Below are 18,654 nucleotides of genomic sequence, written 5' to 3'. Positions count from 1 at the left end.
TTTTTTTCTTGTAGAGCATTTTTAACCATCTTCTCAACAAATTTGTTCAATAAATACTGTATGAAACAAACATTTTGCACTTTGTCCCACAGATGCAATTTGCCAGCCTGATTGATTTCTTTCTCTACAACTAATCTGATTTCTTTAGGCTATACATCTTTGCTTTTATTAAAGATGATGCAATCTTAGCTTTTTATCATACACACATCCACCACACACAAGAGAGAAGATTCTGCAAAGCAGCCCTTGCGACCAAATAGAAAAGCCTGACACAAATCTCATAAAGCTGATCCCAAAAGATAAATGGCACAATGAGACCAAAGTTACACAAATTCAGAAACTTATCCATGCAGAGTAATGTGGGCCAGTGGATTTTCCCTTTCATAATAGATTCAGCAAACAAGTAACTTCATCATATCTGTAGCACCTTGTAAATCAAGCTCATGCCAATGTTGCACTAAATCCCCCCAAATCTTGCTGCCACTGCATTGTGAGAGGTCAGAAGCAGAACTGCATTTTTTTTTGTAGCCTTTCCCTGGTTTGCATCCTGCAGAATCTCACTGCTATGTTTTGGGTCCCAACAACTTCAGGCCCATTTACTTTTAAATGTAGTTCCCGGTAAGGCAATAAATTCATCTTTCTGTTCTTTTACTGACTGCCCTCATGTCTTTGGGGAACCCCCCTGTCCTTCCCTTCCTCAGCATCTGCAGTTATCTGTCTTGGCCGTAGACAATTTTTCAGTCTCTTTCCCATTCAAGCAGCCAGAGGCTTAGTACCACTGTAATACAAAGAGCAATAATTGTTTTCAAATGTTGCAATAATATTCTCAAACAGCTGAAGTGTTTTGTGTCTCTTGCTTCTCCCATCGAGCAAAATCAAATTAATTCAGTTGACACGTTTCAGGATCTGCTCATCACGCTGTTCCTCTGGGGTTCAACTTATCACTAGCAGTGATGCCAGTTAAGGTCCAGCTTTCACTGGGGTAGCCAGTCCCAGGAGAATCAGGGCTCTGTCACTGCCAGGATTTTAAGTGCAACAGTAGGTGCCTATGCAGTACCTTGGAGAGCCTTTCCATCACTTGGAATCACAGACTAAAGGTCTGCCCACACACAGATCCATCTCAAGCCACAGGCTTCTTTAACAAAGGGATAAAAGATGGCTTTTGCAGGCTGCCTGGAAAGTTAACAGCTCCAGTCTCTGGCAGGTGGAGGCAGGAGCAGATTCCAGCAGGGAGCCGCAGCCCATGTCCTGCCAGCAGTGCTGCTCGGGGCGCTCCAGCTGGAACACCTCCCCTCCCTGCTCCTGGGGATGTGCAAGCTTCAAGGAACACAGCCTCGTGTCCAGACCCCTCCTCGAGTTTTTAAGGTCAGCAGCAAGCAAACAAACAGTAACCCAACTCAGCTCATTTATTTTCATTTGCAAATTGAACAAGTAGAAGTTGGAAGGAGGACAAGGAGGCTGTGACTACACTGTATCATCAAGGCAGAACCCATCTTTGTAGCAAAATCTTTGAAGCCTATACAGACAGGTGCCAGATCTTGAAAATACAGAGGAAATCAAGCTAAGCTTACAAGTGAGCCACAGTATCACAGGGGACCAAAAAGACTAGGTCTGGGTAGCATCAAACTGCTGATTCTGGATCTCAGGGGGGAAAAAATCCCTCAAATATCAATGAATATACTTTTGAGGAGTTTTAGACTCTGCTCTGTAACTTGAAATTACATCACAGCTGTGTACACAGAAGTGATTTTAAAAGAAAGAAGGAAATGGACAGGATTGTGTTGGTGCTTTAGAAGTTAACAAGAATGTGAGGGGCTGAGCAGAGACAAGGGTTCTGTGCCATGGCCATTCCCTCCCCAAGTCAGCTGGGGGACAAAGGTCATCACCATCCCCTCCCTGCACACAGCAAACCTGCCTGTGCTGCAGCACCTGCCCTGGATACCAAGCTTTCTCCTGCTCCAGCTAATGACATCATTTCTAAGGAGGCAGGATCAGATCCATAGCTTCCTGTTCAAGCAGCAGCAGGATAATTAATTTTGCCTGTCTGAAAAGGATGTATATAAACATAAACCCACTGAAACCTTAAGCTTTTGCAAGGAGGTACCAAATGAAGCCCACCTTTCCCTTTATTTACCCATGTCTGCATCACTGAGCCAAGCAGGCCAACTAAATTATTCATGGCAGGCCAAAGAGCCCATTGCTGGAAGATGCAGAACCCTTCAAGTAGAAAAGAGGATGCTCAGCTCTCTTGAAGAATATGAGCTTTGTGCAAAGATGCAAAGTCCTCACGTGATGTTAACTTTTCATGCTTTGAGAAACACAAATGAGCAAGAAAGCAGCTAATTAGGCATGTTACTGTGATTGCTTATTTTATGAAGTGGAGAGGGAGGTGTTCAGCACTTTAATGAGATAATAGCGTAGAGGCAAAATTGTACAGAGAAGCAAAAATAGCAGTGGTCTTCCCACAGAAATGAGAATTATTTTTGAGGAACAAGAAAAGCAACAATAGAAAAATAACTCAATTCCTAGCAGCAGAAAGAACAGTGCCTCAGTTTATTCTGTCCATGTAAAACCTGGCTAACACTTGGATATCTGAGGGTGGCTCTATTTTAGTGACCACATCACTCAATAGTGATCAACTCTGAGCTCCTCTGTGGATTTGGGACATGCCTTGATGCAGAAGAAGGACTTCCTCTGGGACCTGGTGCACCTAATCCAAAGCCCTGGACTCCCCATAGGGCTCATGCCCACGTGGAAGGACACACAGGGATCTGTGTTCTCACTCGCTCCCTATTTTGAGCACAACAGAAAAATGGGAGCTGTAAATCATCAATTTAGGTGTATTTCTTTAATTGCTTGTTTTATGAAAACCCAACTGCAGACAAAACCAACACTGCATTTCCTAGGAAATGAGCCCTTCTCAGAGACCTCAGATCTTATTTAGCAACCGGCTTTTGTGCTCTTGGTGTTAGTGCCACGCTAAGTAATTACTCATAACGTGACATGCATTATGTCAGCCTTTTAAAAGTAATTAAGAAAAAGTTGCATTGCTTAATGATATGTACATACATCTCATCCTTGCAAGTTTGGCTTTAATAACATCTGCTAGTTTTTGGAGCAAAGCCAGTCTTAAAAAGTAAAATAACCCAGCCCTAACAATGGGAGCATTATTAACTTCCCAAAAGCTATAAACTCCATGCCCCACTCCACCACAACATTTGTGTGCATGAGTCCTGTAAGGATTTTCAAGCCTGTGAGTTGCCAGATCAGAAAGTTCATGCTGAACTGGAATTAATGATAATGAAGAAGCCTCAGAAACACAGTTCATTTATAGTGAACCAGTTTAGGAACAGCAGCTCACTGTCCCTGGCAGATTCAGCTGCAGCAGCTGAAGGGGTCACTCCAAACAGCTGGTGCCCTTTCTCCCTGCTGATATTATCCCACCTATCCAGAGGCAGCGGAACCAGAGTCGTGTCCTCTCCTCAACCAGTGCAGTTCAGACTGGCGTGACTTCAGTGGCCATCAATTTTCACATTAGTACTCTGGGCTGTGAACTGCAGCAGCTCAGGAGTGAACAAACACATCCCTGGTCCTCCCCCCTCTGCTCTTGCTGCGGCAGAAGGGTCTGGTGGACATCTGGGGGAGGAAACTCCTGGAATTGTCTGGGATGAATCACCAAAGTGCATGTGAAAAGCACAGGGAGTGTCTTCCCGAGATCCCAAGTGCCCATTCTGCAGCATTCATGCTACCTTGGACTGACATTTCTCTGCTTTAGGTCATTCTCTCTACCCATACGGTGTTTCGTGATCCTTGGATGTAATAAGAATATCTACAGAGCTAGCAGAGAAAACTTTTACCTCCAAAATTCAAAAGGGTGATGGATAACACAATAGAAGAATTTTGGATGTCAGAACTTTTTTTCTTCCTTCTGCAAAGAAGCTTTATTTTAAGAGCAGAGGTCAACAGCCCTCTTAGTACATATAATTTTATTACATTCTTTGACAAAAATTGACAGCAGTAAAGAACAGCTTGTTCCACAAACCCCCATGCTGTCAGCATGCCTTCCCCTTTCTGTACAGTGCTTTTTCACTGGCTCCACCTCTCCTGCCTGAATTTCCCTTGGAGCTGCCTCCCCTAGAAGCTCCACGTGGCCTGCTCGGGGATGGCCACTGACTCTGTCAGACATCAGGGGGGCACACCAGGGTCTGGCATTGGTGAAATGCCTTTTGCTCCCTGAGAAACCCTGGAGCAACCTCCCCCAAGGTGGGAGGGGACAGGCAGGCAGCCTCCTGACCCACAGCTGTCGGGCTCTGTAGGTACCCTTGGCTCACACCTTGGCTGTTTTGACACTCAGCTACGTCTGCTGGGGTTGGCTAAGATGAAAAAAATCCCCTTTGCAAGGGGTGCCAGGGGCTGTACGCAAGCAGCTCTGGCTCCAGGAGGGAGCCTGTCCCCTCACCCTGCTCCTGAACCGGGGGGTCACAGCCTCATGGAGCAACTCTGGCCACGACATGACCTCTGGGAGCAGCCAGGAGCTGCCATGGCTCACATCACACCTCCCCTCCCGAGGTGGGAACATGGCAAAAGGCAGAACAGTGAGGCAGGAGAGAGGAGGGCGCCGAGGGAAAAGGGCTGGCGCTGCCCAGCACACAGCATGGGCAGAATGACAACTATTGTGAGGCTTCTCAATGGCTCATTTGGCATTATTCCCAGCACTGCTTTTCAATCTAACACCCACTTCTGGGTATCTAATAGAAAAAGAAGGCAAAAGCATGAGGCTGGAGATAGGAAGAACAGAAACAACAACACCAGCTCAAAGAAGCACTAAATTCAGCTGAATTTTCAGAACTTCAGTATTTAAAAACAGCAAACAAAACAATCAGAATGTTTCAAAAGGGGAATGCATTTTTCCTTGTGACATGGCTAAATACTTCTTTTATTCAACAATTGAAAAGAAAAATAATAATGAAAAAAGCTGACACCTTCAAGATATTTAAAATAAAACAGGTAAAACATTTTGTCACACGGCCAATGCCAGGTCATTGCTGTGCGACATAAGTGCTTATAAAAGAACTGAATCAGAAGACAATTGTTCAGAATTTCAGGCTGATGTTGCTCAACCTATCTGTACTGCTTCCTCCCTGCCACATTGATGGGAATAAAAGGTTCATGGTCCCAATGACCATAATGGAGAAAAGAACCTGTAATTTCCCAGCAAAGATTGCCTTGCTTTAGAGAGATGTCCAATTCACTGCAGTATCCTGTACTCTTAGGAGCATAGGCTGGTTTTAGAGCATTTTTCAGCTGACTGAGGAGTTACATAATTGCACAATTACACCCAATTACATAACTAGGGTAAATAAGTAATAATATAATTAGGTGCTGTAATTATGTAGTTATGACAGGTAGCACTAATGCTGATAAAAGCCATTACGAAACTTGCAAAGAACTGTGGACAGAGCATGTGAGAGGGAAAGTTTCAGGGCTTCGTTTGCTGAAGTCTATCATTCTTTCAAAGGGAAAAATAACTAATTTAATTGCTAAGCCAATAGCCTTTTACTTTTGCAAATGAATGGAGGTACAAATCATAGGCTAATTCATATCTCTTGAGCTGCAAAAAATTCAGTAACTAATTGTGTCCTTTTTTTTAACCTCCATATAACTATTTATAGCTACCAAGGCTTGGGTGAAATATGTGTGTACAAATTACACCTCTGAAAAGAGAAGTACAAAAGTTTAGACATTAACCTTCATTGTTCCAGTTATCACATTAAACTGTCTCCTCTGACAAATGGACACAAGGAACATTCAAAGATTGCTGTATCAATGTAATACAGGTTATGTGCATCTCTGGGTTTGCTAGGGATGGTGTTTCTGGTCAAATGGGTCAGATAAACAGGGTTTTTCTACAGGAATGAAAATTCAATAGGGGAATCATTCATGCAGGTTCTCAGTGCAAACACAAGGCATGCAGCCAGCTTTTCAAAGTTTCTGTCTCTTTGGATATTGTATAATACCTGTCTGACTTCATAAAAGAGGCCTGGAGAGCAAACAGATAATAAAACCTACTGTCCTGCTTTAATATTCATTAATATTTCACCCAATAACTGATAAAAGATAGTGTGCAAGAAGAAAGGGCAGCACTGGAAGAGCTGAAGTGCTTTATTCCCACCAACATCTCCATAAAGCTCAAGGTGTATAAACTGTATTTTGCTTTAGAATACATTTTTTGCTTGGTGCTTTTTTCTAAAAAGAAAAAAAACCAGAAAAATTAATACTTTTCTTTATGAAAGCTGGATAGGTCCTGACTACTTCAATCACTGCTCAGAGCAGTATGCTAAGCACTGAAGCAAACACAGAGCTTCTGGGAAAATCAAAATCACCAGGAGTTTGCAGAGACAATGTCCACATTCCAGAGCAAGAAAGCAAAAGAAGTGCTCTACCCCAAGGTCATCTGAGGCCAGAGACATGCAAGATAATGGGAGTGCCTTGGAGCAAACCACCCCTGGATGAGAAATACAAGTGAACTTAGAAACCTGCAAGAATCTTGCATTTGAGTGAGAGGTGTGTACAACATCACCCACATGTTTCTTTCCCCTTCCTGAGCTGAAGAACTGGAGAGGTGAACAATGATGTGTAAATAATTCCCATCCATTTTGGCACCCAGCCTTTTAAATAACATTCCAAAACAAGGAAACCACAGTATTCCTCTATGCTTTTTTTTTTAATCTGTTGTGCTATCAGCATACCTCCCAACCACATGCTGCATTGCTTGCTTGACAAATGATACATAGAGAAGACTGAGAGTCACAAAGTAGACAGTCATGTTTTTGGGCTCTGATGAGGGTGGGCAATAGAGAAAAGGACTATCAGAAATTGTAGATGCTTTTCCTGGTGTTTAGTTAATACTGATCATTATTCCAATGTTACTTTTTGCAATACATTGTAAGACAGGAGTAGACAAATGCAAATAACAATTGATTTCTTACTGCAGTTGTAGGGACAGTGAGGATGATACTTGGAGCTCAATTCTACTTTCTATTAAAGTTACTGCAGCATATTCCAAAATTTTGACCTATGTGTATTGAAGAACTTGAAGACTGGATTTGGGCAGAAGTTTTCCTTAAGCGATTTGGTTGTGAAAACACAGAATTCTATTAAATTCCACAGAATCCATTAAAGCTACAGGAGCAGCCATAGAAGGTATTCCTGATCACAACAATTAGAATGAAGAGAGTTCCACGAGTATGATTCACAGAGTTTTTTCAGCCATATTCTGTATAGTATGAAATATAAAATCTCATTCCACCTTGTCCTTTTCAAAGAGGTCCTGAGACTGCCCTGCTATGCAAACCACCCATATTTATAAATATTTCCTGCAATCCCATACACCCCCAACAAGTCTTTTTCAGCAATGAGTCAATATCATCAGCAAGTCCCTTGTGAAAGGTTAATTTCAAGTCTCTTTTCTGCCAGATTCTAAGTAGGATGTGCTGTCCTAGCTGGGACTTGGTCACCTCTCCCAGCATCACAAGGGTGGTCACACAGCTTTCAGGCTGTCACAGAGTCTGAATCAGCTTATCTGTCTTCATGACAAAAGCCATGCTCAGGCTTAATTAGTGCATGGAATGCAGCACATCTCACATGCCTGTGGTGTAATTCATTATTATCAGGCTGTGTTTGGGACACACCAAACACATTTGCTGCAGCAGCTCATATGTCTGACAGCTGCAAAACTGCCTCTGAGTTTTCCTTTTGACTCTTCTTTTAGTCCTAAGCAAAGCTGTATCTCTAAATCTCTTCTTCCAGTCAAATATCATACTCCATTCCTGCAGTCAGATTATTTTCTTTAATTGCTAAGTATTCCTTGTAGCACGTGGCATACAGTAAATTCTCTGGCTCCAAGAAAAAGTGTCCTTTTTTTGTTCACTTAAGAAGTTCCAATTGCTTTTGCTATGCAGCACATTTTCCCTGGATTTCATACTAGGAGTTTAAACTACACAAAGACACAACTAGCAATCCCATACCAGACACTTGTAGTTTGTTCAACCATTTATTTCTCCTTTTTCTCCCACTCTACGCGTTATACTTTCATCCCATGTAAGCTTTACATTTCTTGATCCATAGGCACCTCTCCAGCACCCAAAATAACCTTAACTGGAAAAAGAGAGTTTAATAATCCCAAAATCTGGATTACTGCTAACCACTTAAACTGCCAGCCTTCTGCCCAAGAGGAACAAGGGCTTTGAGAAATCAGTGTAGTGCCTGGGGTCACGTGAGTTTTTGGTGCTTTTCTGTTTTAGATATTAAAAAAGGAGTTTCAGCCATTAATGCAGAAGTAAAATACATTAGTGAATTACACATCAGAAAAGTCAAACCACTGCTGCCACAGGATGAATATACTTACTATGAATATTAATGCATCTCTTGGAATTAAACATTAATACTTAACATACATACCACAAACTTTTAAAATCCTACAAACATTGCAGGGAGAGGAAGAGGAGGAATGAACAAATGAGACAGGCCCCAGAGTCTGGTTTCAGAAATTAAAATGTATTTCTGACATAAGCTAAAATATTTCCATGGGTAACAGGACAACTTGCCACTATGAATAATTTCTTGTAATGCAACAGAGTCTACAAGGATTTGTTTCAAGTTTTCTGCCTCACCCACCAAACTGCAGAAGTGTAGATCCATCACTGCCTACAGCATAAACACTCTGAGCTGGGCAATGAGACTGATGGTTCAAAATTGAAGGAAATAGGCTGTTCCTCTGCACCTGAGCACTGATTTCCCTCACCTGCCACGGCACCTTCCCTTCTAGTGGCAATAGCACTTACAAAAGCTCAATTTAACTGCAGCAATCAAGCATACACTCCTGTCTAAACACCACCATTTCCACTAATGTGAGTTCTTCGAGGGAAGCTCTGCATAAGCCTGCACAGTGCATGGCAGTCAGCTCTAATTTTAGCCTGCTCCCAATTAGGCACCTTGTCTAAACTAACCATTTGGGCTCTCAATAGAGTGAGAAAGGTGAGTCAGCCCAGCTATCCTGGACACCCATCTGAAGGCAGAATAAATAACCCAGCTTTCTGCACTGTCAAGGCAGAAAGGAGCTGGGATCGATTGAAACCTGGCGCCTGACCTGACGACAGCTGAAGTGAAAGAAGAAGAATCTTCCCCTTGGCTAAACCGGGGAGTAAAAGGCCACCCAGCACCTCAGTAATGAGGCTGGGTAGTATGTCCAGCCAAAGCCTTGACGAGGGATAGCAGGGAGATAGTCTTGATAAGAAATGCGGCTCCAGAAGCGCATAAAGAGCGAAGCCTGATGGGCGCTTGGTTACAGCCTCCTCCGGGATTCAGACATATGCCAGCTCTGCAACCACAGAGCCTGGCACAGGCCCTGAGCACTGCAATACCTGCCAGCAAGTCCACGGGAAGAAAATGCTGCACCAGAATATCCCAGCAGGCAGGCAGAATTCCTCAAAAATGAAGCCCCAAGCCAGGCAGCCTTGATAATCCACTGCTCTCACTGAGCAGAATGAACCCTCTTCCGCAGCAGGCTGGAAACAAAGTGTAATCGAACACCTCTCCGGCCCAGCATCATCACATTTCTCTCTCTGAATCCAAGTACTCTCCCTGCTTCACAAGGCAGCTTCTGTGGCTCTTCAAATCCCTGTGGCTGCTCTGTATGGTTTTTTCACTAGCTTGTTCAGAGCAGCCATGGGAGAAAAGCACCAGCCCTGAGCACTGACCCCGCGTTTCAGTGTGCAGCAGGAGATGTTATTTTTCTGGACAGCAGCCCAGAGACACTGGACAGAGCTGGAGCAGCAGCAGATGTTATGATGCATGCTCTCCTGTCCCAGCTCTGCCTAATGAGGCAGCAGAACCCACAGAGCATGAGAGCACCGACACCAAACTGGAGACTGAGACCCGCACCTTCATCTTTTTCATTATGTTTAAGACTGGGTTTTGTTGCAGACTAAGACATGTGAAAAGATCTTTAAAAATACAGATCGATGCCTCCTATTGTTCAGAGAGAGGGGAAAAGAAAGATATTCTCTGCCCTAGCTGCAAGGAGCATCTCTCAGTTGCATAAAGCACTTGCCCAAATTGACTCACCACAATCATTTGTGCCACGTAGCTCTCCGGGCCAGTGTATTCAGTTGGATCTTTAACTTTGACAAGAACTATAAAGTACAAATAATGCCACATGTTGTGTTCTGCCTTTATATGCTCCTCAAATGAAACGGTCTTGTTATCAAATTTGTCTCTCTCCAGTCCTGCAAAAAGAGAAGAACATAAAGCCAAAAAATGAACTTCAACATAAAAATACACAAATCTGTTAAATATGTTAGAGAAGGGAACCTAACTTAATTTAAAGGATCATAAATTTGAAAGATCTTAATTTAAAAGCCATAACTGCCAGGCAAGAAATACCAGGCCAGAAGGCATTCCTGACAGAAGTCTTTCAACGCAGCATTTATTTTCTTTTGTGATATTTCCTCTTAATAACAATAACAATATAATAAATATGTTACTGTTTTACAGAGCCTTCTGTGCTGAGGGCCATAAAGTGTTTTACAAGTGTTGGCTCTGGCTCTTTCTAGATGTATACCGGGAAGCACATAGTGTGCAGTCCAGGCTCTGATCTTCCAAAGATTTATGCACACTTTTAGCATCAAACATATAAAGAGTCCCACTTAAGCTTCAGTGAGATTGTTTGTGGGCTTAAACCTGGCAGAGAGGGTGAGTCCCTGCAGCTCTGATGTCACACAGTCTTTACAGAGCTGTAGTCACAAGAATTATTTTTTATTTTCCCTTGTAATGGTCCAGATCTCTGAAGAATACCAGAAGTGAGGAAGGAGAAGAATCACCAATGTTTGCCTCCCTGGATCTCCTGTCCACAGACACTAAAGACATTTAGTGCTCTGCACAGCATTCATCCCTGTCAGTACAACCACCAGGAAACGTCACCCAGCCTACAAAAAAGCAGGTATCTGTGAAGTCCCCCAGGGGGTGAAGGTCTGCCCCTCTTTGTGAGTGCATTTCAAAATAAGTGTGATTTTCAGTGGGCTTTATGGGGATGATTTCCACCGAACTCTTTTGTTCCCTGCTTCATATCACCTTCTGAAATGGGCAGATCTTGCTGATGCTGCCCCTCTGGAATGCCCTGAGCTGTGAAATAGAAGCTGCACTTTCATCTGCAGCAAGCTTTGAGAAACAGAGTCAGCAGCTGCCCCATCTCCATTACTGGTGATGATGCAAGTGTGAGACACAGCTCTTCTGCCTCAGATTCTGGGTGGAGACTGTGAAGCCACTTCTCAGCAAAGCTAGCTTTTGATTCATAAACCAAATCTGTCTCCTACTGAGAGGGAATAAATTTGGCATCAACCTCTGGAATTTTTACACTTTTCCTTGTAGAAGATAACCACACCTGGGGTCCAAGCTTTATTTATTGAGGACTAGCTCATTTTCACTCCTTTCACCTCAAATATCTCAAGAGATCAGTAACACCTACCACAGATAAAACAGGTGGTCTTTAGTATCTCCTCCTTTTTCTGCTTTTCACTCCTGAGATCAGCAAATGTATCAATGATGACTCCAAAGATCAGGTTGAGAACAATAATGATGACAATGAAGTAAAACAGAAGATCATAAACAACTCGTGCAGCAAACAAGGGCTCCTGCAATAGCAAGGTTGCAATAAGGTATAAAAATAGCACAAATCTAAAATATTAAACAACATTTTCACATTAGCTCAAGCAAAGCTGCAGTTCTTTCTTTTCATATGCCAAATTCTGCTAGCCTTACTCACAGGACTAGGGAGGGACTACCCAAATCCTTTTCTTCACCATGACAGAAACTGAAGTCACCCAATTGCTCCGTTTCCCACACATTCATAGGAATAATAGCACTAGCCTTTGTGGAGTGCGTTAATATAATCAGCATTAAAGAGCTGCTAAATGGCAAGGGTCAATTTCAAAGGGTCACTTTCAAAGTCTGTAAGTGCTTACAGACTCCACTGGGGATAAATTTTGGCTTCTGCAGAACCTCCCAGTCTGTGAGACAGGATAGAGACTCCTACAACCAGCACAGGGAGCTCTTCCATCCAGATCTGAGCTGTCTCTGGACTCTTGCAAGCCCTGCTGAGATCCTTTATCCTGAATTTATTTATAACATGTTTGGTGTGGTTCATCAAGCAAAGTGCTGCTAGATTGCCTTTATTTGTGATGTTCTTTTTGAACCTAAAAAAAATGCATGAAACCACCCAAATATTAAGTGAGGTCCTTAAATGAACTGCATTTTTGAGGAAACTTCTGGAGGAGAAAATATGCCACAACAGATTAAATTCTGGTTTGTTCTTCATGCTGGTTGAGTACAAGTAAACAACAGGACCTATTCCAGGGCAGGTGCCATGCTGACTATAAACTAAAATGTCCAGGTGGAACCTCCTGGGCTCAGTCCCTGCCCGTTCCTCTGCTGCCCCTGGAGCAGAGCCTGGGCCCTGCTCAGAGCCCTCCCTGCAGACAGGGACACCCAGGGCTGAGGGCCCCTCTCAGCTGGGGCTCCTCTCCAGGCTGGACAGCCCCAGCTCCCTCAGCCTTTCCCTGCCAGAGATGCTCCAGGCTCTGAATCATCTCTGCAGCCTCCGCTGGCCCCGCTCCAGGAGCTCCATGTCCCTGCTGTCCTGAGGAGCCCAGGGCTGGACACAGCACTGCAGATGTGCCTCCCAGGGCTGACTTCTTAGCAGTTCTTTGAAGGTTATGATATTCTGCATTTTTCCAGAAGTGGTAAACAGCTACCTAGAAATCCTTTCTTCAGGCATCATCATCACACCAAGCCTAGCTCTTCCCATTAAATATCCCATCTGGGATCTAAAAATCACATGGATTAATCAACTGTATGACATGAGATCAGACTAGATACAAAAACTGTCTACAGTCTCCAAAAATTGACTTTGGCATTCATGAGATACACAGGGAGTAATGCATTTCCAGAGCCAAAACACTCACATCTTTGGAAGGCTTTCTGAGCACGTCTCCCACACCACCACCATTGCGCAGACCTTGGTTTAACACGGTCACAATGCACATGAGCAGGGTGTCACAGGTCCTTTCTAGTCCATCCTCCTCTTCTTCACCTGCAAACAGGAACCACAGCATCAAACAATCACTCATCAAACAAAGCCACAATTCTGTTTGAGAAACTGCAAGACACATCTGCCTCTCATGCAGAACCTCATTGATCATCCCCACCCATGTGCACATCCCTGCTGGTGACATACTTAGGCACATCAGGCACACTTAGCCTGAAGAGAGATGGAGCAAATCACAAGCAGGGCTCCTACCAGAGCTGTTAATGACCCAGAGCCACCATCTCTGCTCATGGGAGCACCCCTTCTCCTTGCAGTCCTCCCACTGCTTTTCCAGTGGGCCCCCTAAAAATGCAGCATAGACAAGAAGCAATACAAACAGAGAATTAGAAGCACATTTGTAAAAGGATTGTCTTCCTGTGAAATCATTCCTCTACCTACTCATGTAGAAGCCAAGTCATGTTAGCATTTCAAACCATTAAGGAGGGGCTGCCTTTTGTTCGAGTCAGTCTGTCCGTGATCTTTCCACCAGCACACGTGCCCAAGCACAGGTCTGACAGACATTAAATGAAAGGCTCTCCCTGGCCTCAGCCTGAAAACTGGAATTCTGTTCTTATCTGTGCTGCAGAGCTGCTGTGTGGTTTTGGCCGAGCCACAGAGGGTACTATTGTACAGGAGATATTTGAACGTGCAGAGGAGCTGGGCTGGAACACCAAACCCCAGGGGGACTCGGTGCACCTTGGCCAGAGTCCCTCCCATCACATACTCACTGCTTCCACAGCCTCCCTTTGAAGAGCCCTGCCTGAGCTGTTCCCTGTGTCCTGCTGGCTTGTGCTGAAGGGTCAGGGCTGTGACTGCCATTCCTCCTGCCTTCCTTCCTCTTCAGGGACACGCTTGCTTGGGGGGGAGGCAGCGATTCACACTCGCTGTGCTCCCTGCACTCATTGTAACAGAGTTTAATAAATAACAACATCCTGCTGTGAGAGCTGACTGAAACACATATTTAACAGCCCCAAACCACCACATCTGGGCCACTGAGATAGACTCTGATAAATTGAATTGACTGCAAGCACTCACATTGCAGACAAGTAATTTGGATTTAAATTTAATTTTGGATTTGGGTTCCCAGACTGTGGTGCATGTATCCTGGCTGGGATGGGCAGGACAGCGCCGGTGTCTGCTGCTTTTGCCACCACTGCTTCTGCTCCACAGGCAAATTAAATGAGAAACAACTCCCTACTGAAGGAACTTTGAGCAAAAAGAAAAGCAAAAGCAGACATCAGGACAGACTTCCCTGTTAAACTATATGGTCATTACAGACACTACTCCCACAAATAATCCTGGATTTAAAAATAACTGCTTAAATATTGAAACTGAAGGGATTGAAACAAGAAACCCTTTTTATCCTGTCCTACCTAGATTTTTTTAACTAGCACAGTGATGTTATTCATACCAACTAATCTTTGCTGTTGTATCCTGCTATTATTCCCTCCTTTCAAACAATACTCCATCTCTATTTTTTTTTTTTTGCTTGAGAAGGAGACCATCCACAAAATAAATAAAAAGCCTTCAAAAAAGCCACAGCTTCTATTTCTTTTAGGTAAGTACAATATTTTCTCTGTTCACAAGACCAGGCTCAGGTGCTGGAAGCAGCAGATGATCAGATTCTGGTGAACAGAGAGGATAATCCAGGGCTGAGAATTGAAGAGGGAATTATCTACCAGCAGCCCTAACACCCAACTCTCCCTGTCCACTGAGATGCTAATTCAGAGCAAGCCAGGCTTCAGAGAAAAAGATACATCACCTTGCACATCTTGCAACACAGAACATCAGCATCCCAGCCAGAAAAGCTCCCAGAAAAGCAAGCTCAGGTTGCAAGATCTTTGCCAGTGAGCCAGACAGCCCAAAGTTGGCAGGAACCTCTAGTGCAGCAATGTAGGCTGTGGGGAGTGTACAGACATCATTTTTGCTGTTCTATTCCACTCCCAGATGTGGAGCTGCCTTCAAGCTGGGAGCCAGGCAACCCTACAGGCACATGTTCTGCCTCAGCTGTCTGCTCTCAATGCTCTACAGCATTCACAGCGCAGGCTCAGCCCCTCTAGGCACCAGCTATGCCCATCCTTAAAAGAAAGGAGTGGATCTGTAGAGTGCATTGTTGTTAAGGACACAATATTGACATTAATGAGGTTCAGGGGGCATTATTTGCAAACAGTTCCAGCCTGGATAGTGGCTTGTGAGGGTCTGGACAGCATTAGGCAGGCCGTCTTCTGATTAAATTTAATTCACAGGGAAAACAGGTTAAGTGCTAAGACCACCCCCCAATGTTAATCACAGGGTAACAGGGAGATTTACTTCAAAAATCCTCATCTGATGGCCCACAGCTACCTGGGCCACCCACACAAGCACATCAGGTGAGACACACCTGTGCCCACCTGGATGCAGCAGAACTGTCACAGAGCAGGCCTGGCAGTGGCATGACTCTTTGGAAATGTCCCATTTTACAGACAGGTATCTGTGCACCTTTCTAGCACGGGTCTTTATGGGCTACAGAGGATGAGGAGGTATGTACTGTAGGATGTGAAGCTCCTTTAAGTGATCAGGGACTTCACCAGACACAGACTGAAGTGGTATAGAAATGTCTTTGGAGTGGAGAGAGGGAGACTCTGAGGCAGATGAGATGAAGTATTTTCATGCTGACAGCCCAGAGCAGCAGTGAGCAGCAGGCTGCAGAGAGGGGAGGCTCCCTGAGCACAGCACACTGCCTCCCCAGGGAGCTCCCTCACCTGGGAGAGCAATGACTGGGCACAGGCTCCACCAGTGAAACCCAAGGAAGAAGCAGAGTGCCATCAGAAGAAAGGATCAGCAGTGATCTGATCTGAAAAGCAATGTAATTCCCGTCTCACTCGGGACCGGAGATGCTACTGAGAACATTTTCTCTCTCCCACACACAGCTGTGGACTTCTCTGGTGCTGCAATGTGAAACTCCCCAGATCTCACAGAATCATATCACCATTAAAGCTGGAAGAGACCTCTGAGACCGAGTCCAACCACTCACCCAACCATGCCATGTCCTCCACTAAACCACATCCCGAGTTCCCCATCCCCACAGCTTTTGAACACTTCCAGGGATGGTGATCTCATGTTTTTGCATTCCACCACACTCACACTTTTGCCAGAGAGGAAATCTGTCCCAGGAAAAGACAGAAAGTAGAACAATTCTTTTGACCAGGTGGCTAAGGTGAGCAAAACTGCTCTTGCTGAATGTTGGTGGGTTTTAATGATATGGGATAAATAAAATCTCTTCAAGATTAAGTAAGAGTGCACTTAGATGTTTTGTCAGCCCTCTTTCATTATGGTTTGATTTTAAAGGAGCAGTACCCAAACAATGAGAAATGTGAGATTTCTATCATTTAAAGAGCTTGGCAAAAGCCATACTGCATCTTTTTGACTGATTGATTACTCTTTGAATGCAGCAGCTTTGCCAATAGCTCTTAGACTGTTTTCTCTATCTAGCCAGACAGCTTCCCATGTTGTTTATGAGGCCTGTTTACACACCAGCTGGGGAGAAAAAGCCTGCTTTTATAGCCCTCTCCCTGAAGGCTTTGATCCTAAAAACTCAAAAATTAGTGGAAGAATAAAGCTTATGAAACAACATTATACTGGCACACAGTAAGGGACCATTTATGTCCTCACTCTCAGCCCCCAGCAACCACAGGCAACTGTGGCAATAAATACTTTGAGCCTGCAGACCATTCACTGTGCACACACCTCCAATGCAAAGGCCACAACACATCAAACCAAACTTAAGACCTGCACCGAAACACCAGCCACCTCAACTAGACTGTGCCCCATGGAAAGAGGGGGAGACAGACAGACATGTGGGCCTGCCTCTGGGTTCTTCAATACAGCCTTGGCCCAGATGCATATAGGAAAAATACACAGAAGCTTGCTGATAGATATGCTATGCCATGAAAATGAATTTCTGTGGCCCTAACTGGATCTACCAGTGGCTCAGCGTGTGCAGGTGAGGATGCTGCAGACAAGCAGCAAGCTGCTTCTCTCTGCTAAGTCACTTGGCAAGAAGCAACCTGTACATTCAAGCATAATGATTCAGCAAGCTCTTTTAATAACAAAATTAATGTCAGTGCATTTGGAAATCAGGTGTGGGAAGCACTCCCATTAACAGCAAAGCTGCCAACTAAGCTACAAGTCTTGCAGAAGTTGAGCACTTCTGACTCACAAGAGTCATTGTCACTTCTCACACCAGCAGAAGTCCCTGCAACAGCAACACACAGATCAGAGAGTCACAGAACCACAGGTCTGGGCTGGAAGGGACCTCAAAGATCATCTCATTCCAACCCTCTGCCATGGGTAGGGGCACCTTCCACTATCCCAGGCTGCTCCGAGCCCCATCCAACCTGGCCTTGGACATTTCCAGGGATCTCTTGGCTCTAAGTGATCATTGGTCTGAGGGAAGTCCTGTACTGACCTGGGTTAAGAGCTGGGATGCTCGTGGAACAGTTCTCCTTTGCACAGGCTCCCATCATTGATGTCAGGGTTGTAGTGGGAACTTCACCAATACCTGTGGAAAAAGCAGGATGTTGACAAAAAGACAGGCACTACATTGATGTTAAGTTTTAAATCATTATTTCCTAGGAGCGAAGCACCAGGTTGGAGAGTTAAGAAGGGAAAACAGAACAAATTACACCAGCAATTCCTCCCACCTTGAAAGATTCTGCCTCAACAGCTCAAAGCAATCACAATGAACAAAAACACAGTTTTATATTTACTGTATATCACAGCTATTCCCATTTCATCTCCTGAAATTAATGAATCTACATCAAATGCGGCTGCTTCTGGTGAGCACAAAATATATTCAAAGCAAGAAACAACTGTCAGATATGAAAATAATGTCAGTTTTAAAAACCATTAGATAAATTATTCACAAAAGCTGACAAGAAGGACACCAAGCTGACATTCAGTTATCCTGAATGTAGTATATTAAAGGGTTTTCAAGGATTATAACACAGTTTGGTACTCATTTGTAAATATGTATGGGTTTGTGTAAAACACTAATTTAACATTCCCAAAGTGGTAAATGTGTACATCTGCTTGATTTTATCAAACCAATTTTCTCTTGTGCACCTTCAACAATTTTCTGCATTTCAAATTAGAGATACAAAAAGGTTTAAGGAGAAAAAAATGGAGGCAAAACTATACAACAAAATAACAGCCTAAGACAGTATGTGTAATGCAGAAAACATGCACTCTGACTTACTCTTTCTGCTACTTTATAGAGAAAAAATTTAAAGCACTTGTCCTGGGAAGCATAATGTTCCATCAACATGCAGTCAGCATATTTTCTTGATGAGTTTTTGATCAGAAATGGCAATGTATGAAGCCAGCAAGAACATACCCACACCACAAAAATCTGCCAAGAACTCAACAGAAGCAACACAAACATACAGGGGCTGCTGCCCTGGATCAGACCAGAGCTGTGTGTAGCCTGTTTTATTAAGATGGTCACAACTACCTTTCAAAGTGAAACTTCACAC

The 18,654-nt window shown here is 43.9% G+C and overlaps 1 protein-coding gene across 3 annotated transcripts in view; it reads right to left on the bottom strand.

The window, feature by feature from the left end:
• ITPR2 (inositol 1,4,5-trisphosphate receptor type 2) overlaps positions 1-18,654 on the bottom strand; it is a 243,028-nt gene that overhangs the window by 14,464 nt on the left and 209,910 nt on the right. For all 3 annotated transcript variants that reach the window (XM_084205579.1, XM_084205580.1, XM_084205581.1), the window contains 4 exons: positions 17,589-17,681; positions 13,020-13,147; positions 11,525-11,690; positions 10,126-10,286 (listed from right to left, as the gene is read on the bottom strand). In XM_084205579.1, the coding sequence (XP_084061705.1) occupies positions 10,126-10,286; positions 11,525-11,690; positions 13,020-13,147; positions 17,589-17,681 (548 nt within the window). The remainder of the gene's footprint in view (positions 1-10,125; positions 10,287-11,524; positions 11,691-13,019; positions 13,148-17,588; positions 17,682-18,654) is intronic.

This window comes from Fringilla coelebs, assembly GCF_963513975.1.
Source record: "Fringilla coelebs genome assembly, chromosome: 5".
NCBI classification, from domain to species: domain Eukaryota; kingdom Metazoa; phylum Chordata; class Aves; order Passeriformes; family Fringillidae; genus Fringilla; species Fringilla coelebs.
The sequence above is the reverse complement of the archived record's forward strand: the minus strand, read 5'-3'. Positions and strand labels throughout refer to the sequence as shown.